The sequence below is a fragment of the Juglans microcarpa x Juglans regia genome, chromosome 4D (assembly GCF_004785595.1).
Source record: "Juglans microcarpa x Juglans regia isolate MS1-56 chromosome 4D, Jm3101_v1.0, whole genome shotgun sequence".
NCBI lineage: Eukaryota > Viridiplantae > Streptophyta > Magnoliopsida > Fagales > Juglandaceae > Juglans > Juglans microcarpa x Juglans regia.
This window is the reverse complement of record NC_054600.1, coordinates 33,918,012-33,921,532: the sequence shown is the minus strand read 5'-3', so window position 1 is coordinate 33,921,532 and position 3,521 is coordinate 33,918,012. Positions and strand designations below refer to the sequence as shown.

The 3,521-nt window shown below is 35.4% G+C and overlaps 1 protein-coding gene across 1 annotated transcript; it reads right to left on the bottom strand.

Annotated features, from left to right (window-relative positions):
* Positions 1–321: 321 nt before the first annotated feature.
* Positions 322–2,807, bottom strand: LOC121261294 (gibberellin 3-beta-dioxygenase 1-like). The gene is made up of 2 exons (XM_041163600.1): positions 2,060–2,807; positions 322–930 (listed from the first exon to the last, which is right to left on the bottom strand). The coding sequence occupies exons 1-2, from the start codon at positions 2,539–2,541 to the stop codon at positions 357–359; spliced, it is 1,056 nt and encodes a 351-aa protein (XP_041019534.1). The 5' UTR covers positions 2,542–2,807; the 3' UTR covers positions 322–356.
* Positions 2,808–3,521: the final 714 nt, after the last annotated feature.

Genomic DNA, 3,521 nt, shown 5'->3' with positions numbered 1-3,521 from the left:
GAAAACACATGATAATTCGTAAGCATTTTTAATGCATCGAAATGAAGGCCGATAAGAAAATTTACTTTATATATATATATATATATATATATATATATATATATATAAATAAGTAAAAATAAAGAAATTAATGGTTAATGAGTACTGCATCATGATTCTAATTATAAAAACCCTTTTCCATACATGAACTTTCTGTCTAAGCTTTTTGCAACTGAAATCACAATTATATATATATATATATATATATATATATATATATTACATGCATCACTTTGCCGGCCTAGCTTGACTTTTCATCCATCCTCTTCTTCTTTTATTCCTTTTTTTTTTTTTTTTTTTTTAATTCTTCATTTAATTTAATCAATTCTGATAACAGAAAGCGCATTCTCCATATGTTTGGCCTTCAGACTAACATAATCTTTCACTGCCACAGAGCGGTAAAGAGGTACTTGTCCTGAATTCAAACCCTTACACAGAGGCGACACGACAAACTCCGTTGGCGGACCATAAAAGTAGGCAACGGAAAATCTTTGCCGAGTGCCGTTCACGACCACGCGATGAAGAACGTTTGAAAATCGGGCATTGGAGATAAGGTGGAAGAGATCTCCCATGTTAACAAAAAGTGCACCGGGGAGTGGAGAAATAGGAAGCCATCCGACTCCATCCCTGGAAATTTGGAGGCCATTTATTGTTTGGCTTTGGTGGAGGATGGTCAAGAGGAAGGTGTCGGTATGGGGGCCTAGACCCATGGCCTGGTTTGGGTCCGGACAGGAAGGGTATGAATTTAGCTGTAAAGCTGTGGAGACATTGCAGCTTGAACCTAGCCAGCTTATCTCTTCTTCGGAATTAATGCTTAATGACCTGAAGATTAGACGGATTATTCGCTCTGCTAGAGTCTTCATCTCCTTCTGATATCTTTCCATTGCATTGCTGTAATCAAACAGAGACCCAAAAAAAAAAAAAAGAGAAGCTTGTGATTAGAATCATGGTATAAATTATGAATAACATGAATGATAAAAGATGTTGAATTCATCATCTTTTTAAAGCTGAGCTTCGAAAGTGAGATATATATATATATATATATATATATAATATTGTGTAAAGGGATTGTAGCTAATTATTTTTTAGCTCTGAGTTTATCAAACTAATTAAAGGGATTAATTCGCATGAATTTTTGGGTCAGTCGTCTGAGAAGGAATATTATAATATTATTGCAGCCTTTAACCTTACTTTTAGATTCCTAAAAACTATATTAATTATTATTCTCGAATTAATTAGTACTGTTTGACACGAGATCATTAGGACAGCTAGATGATCATCGATGAGATCATGGGATACGTACGATTCAATCTCAACTTAAACAAATGAATGGTTACTGATCTAGAATACTAGCTAGTCTAGCTAGGAAAAAAAAAGACTTGTAAATAATTTTTCAGATTTCAAGTTCTAAGGCTAATTAATATATATGTTATATATATATATATATATATATATATATATATAGTGCTACTCACAAATATTATTTGATTATTAAGAAGCGATATATCTACCTGCTTAATTATTCTCATTACTAGTGCTGGTCATATATAGAACGCCAACAGCTAGCTTATATAAGATATATATATATATAAAGAATTATTCCCCAGTGGCCACTTCTACGTCTAGTACTAGTACTACTAGATAAAAGCTAAATTAATTGTCACTCTCTCTCCATGAGTACTACTTTTTCGATTGAACTAAATCGTATAAATATTTTTGAAGTCCGGGCCTTGTCCATGTACTTGTGAAAGGCCATCACCATTGAAAACCTATAAATAAATAAATATATATATATATATATGCAGAAGAAAGGCAGAAACCAAACCTACTGGGTTTTTTGTCTGTAAAAATTAGAAATAATAATAAAACATTGCTAGCTATATATAGCTGCCAAACAAATCCGAAGTATAATTAATAAAATAATAGTAGAATTATGAAGCTAGCTAGCTCTAATTAGTATATAATCTGTGCAAGTGTAAGGGCCACGTGCATGGAAGTGCATGGATATTGGATTAGTTACCAAAACCGTTGGTGATCATGGGGCCAAACTTCCCTTGCATGATCGAGTGGAGACCCCATGATGGTGAAGCCTTCATGCCACATATGCTTGGAGAAGAATGGCGTTATCCGAGCGACGCCGTATCCGGTGGCCCCACCGGGGGACCGTAGCGCCTTCAATTTCTGTTGAGCTGGAAGAGCAAAGAATCGTTCAGCCTCGTGCTCAACCTCTTCTATAAGTATCGGAGATATCCCATGGTTTATCAGCTGGAACACACCCCACGCCTCGCATGCCCGTCGGATATGCTCCGAGGCATTGGGATCTCTCAGGTCAATGACCGGCACCGACGACCGGTTGTACTCCTCCTCCGACGGTGGGAAATCGCCGGATCCAGGCCAGACATGGGAGTCCGGCATGAGCGATCCAACGGAGGCAAAGTCTAGGGGGATGATATGCTTGAGGTGGAGAGGTTGGTCTTTGTAGGCTTCAGAGAGAGTACTCATGATGAGGATGGCGATCGATGATAGTTATAAGGTAGCCTGGAAATTTGAAAGCGAAACAAAAATGAAGCAAGCTGCCAGAAACTTAAGGTTTAGATCAGGGATATTGGATAGATGTCTGACAATGGAATACTGAATTATATTAACCAGAACGAACATGTAATAATCTTGATCATGAATAATATATATATATATATATAATATAATCCCAATGGGATTAGATTAAAATATTGATACAGTTGGGAGAGGGTGGCTCTTGGAGGGACTTGTGTCTGTACGTGGATTTGGGATATATGGGTATTTAAGTGAATGGTTGAATGGGACAAAGGAAAGAACAAACAAAACGAGAAAGTTGTGGCATCTCAAAGACTGATCATCAAAAAAATATTACATGTTTCTTTGTTCCATGATAGGGGGTGGGGTGGGGGTCCTCTTTTTTTCTTTTTCCTTTTTTCTTTTTTCTTTTGCAATCAAAAGGACTTGCCTAAAAGCTTGTTTGTCCGCATGCTAAGTTGAAAATTTGATCGGAGAAGATAGGGTTGAACGACGACTCGGGTGTCCGGAACTTATGCCCTTTAATTTGATGCTATTTGAGGAACACGCCTAGCTCGAATGTATAATAACTAATTAATATATATATATATATATATATATATATATATATATACACACACGTCTTATATAATAACTAATTAATTGCTAATGGTCAGTGGTCTAGTTGGCATAACCTTCAGCTTTTAAAATGGAGATGTAGAATTCGAAACTCCCTTTTCAAATAAAATAAAATAAAACTAATTAATTTATCGAACTCAAGCGGTAAAATTTAAAAAATTGAATAATATGTAAGTAGGGGATAAATTTAAAATTAATTAGAAATTATTTATATTGCCGTTGCTTCTATTATTTTTACTTTTATATTTGGATGAGCTAGCAATTCAAAATATATAATATTTGCTCATGATGTGAGAACAAGAACAATAAGA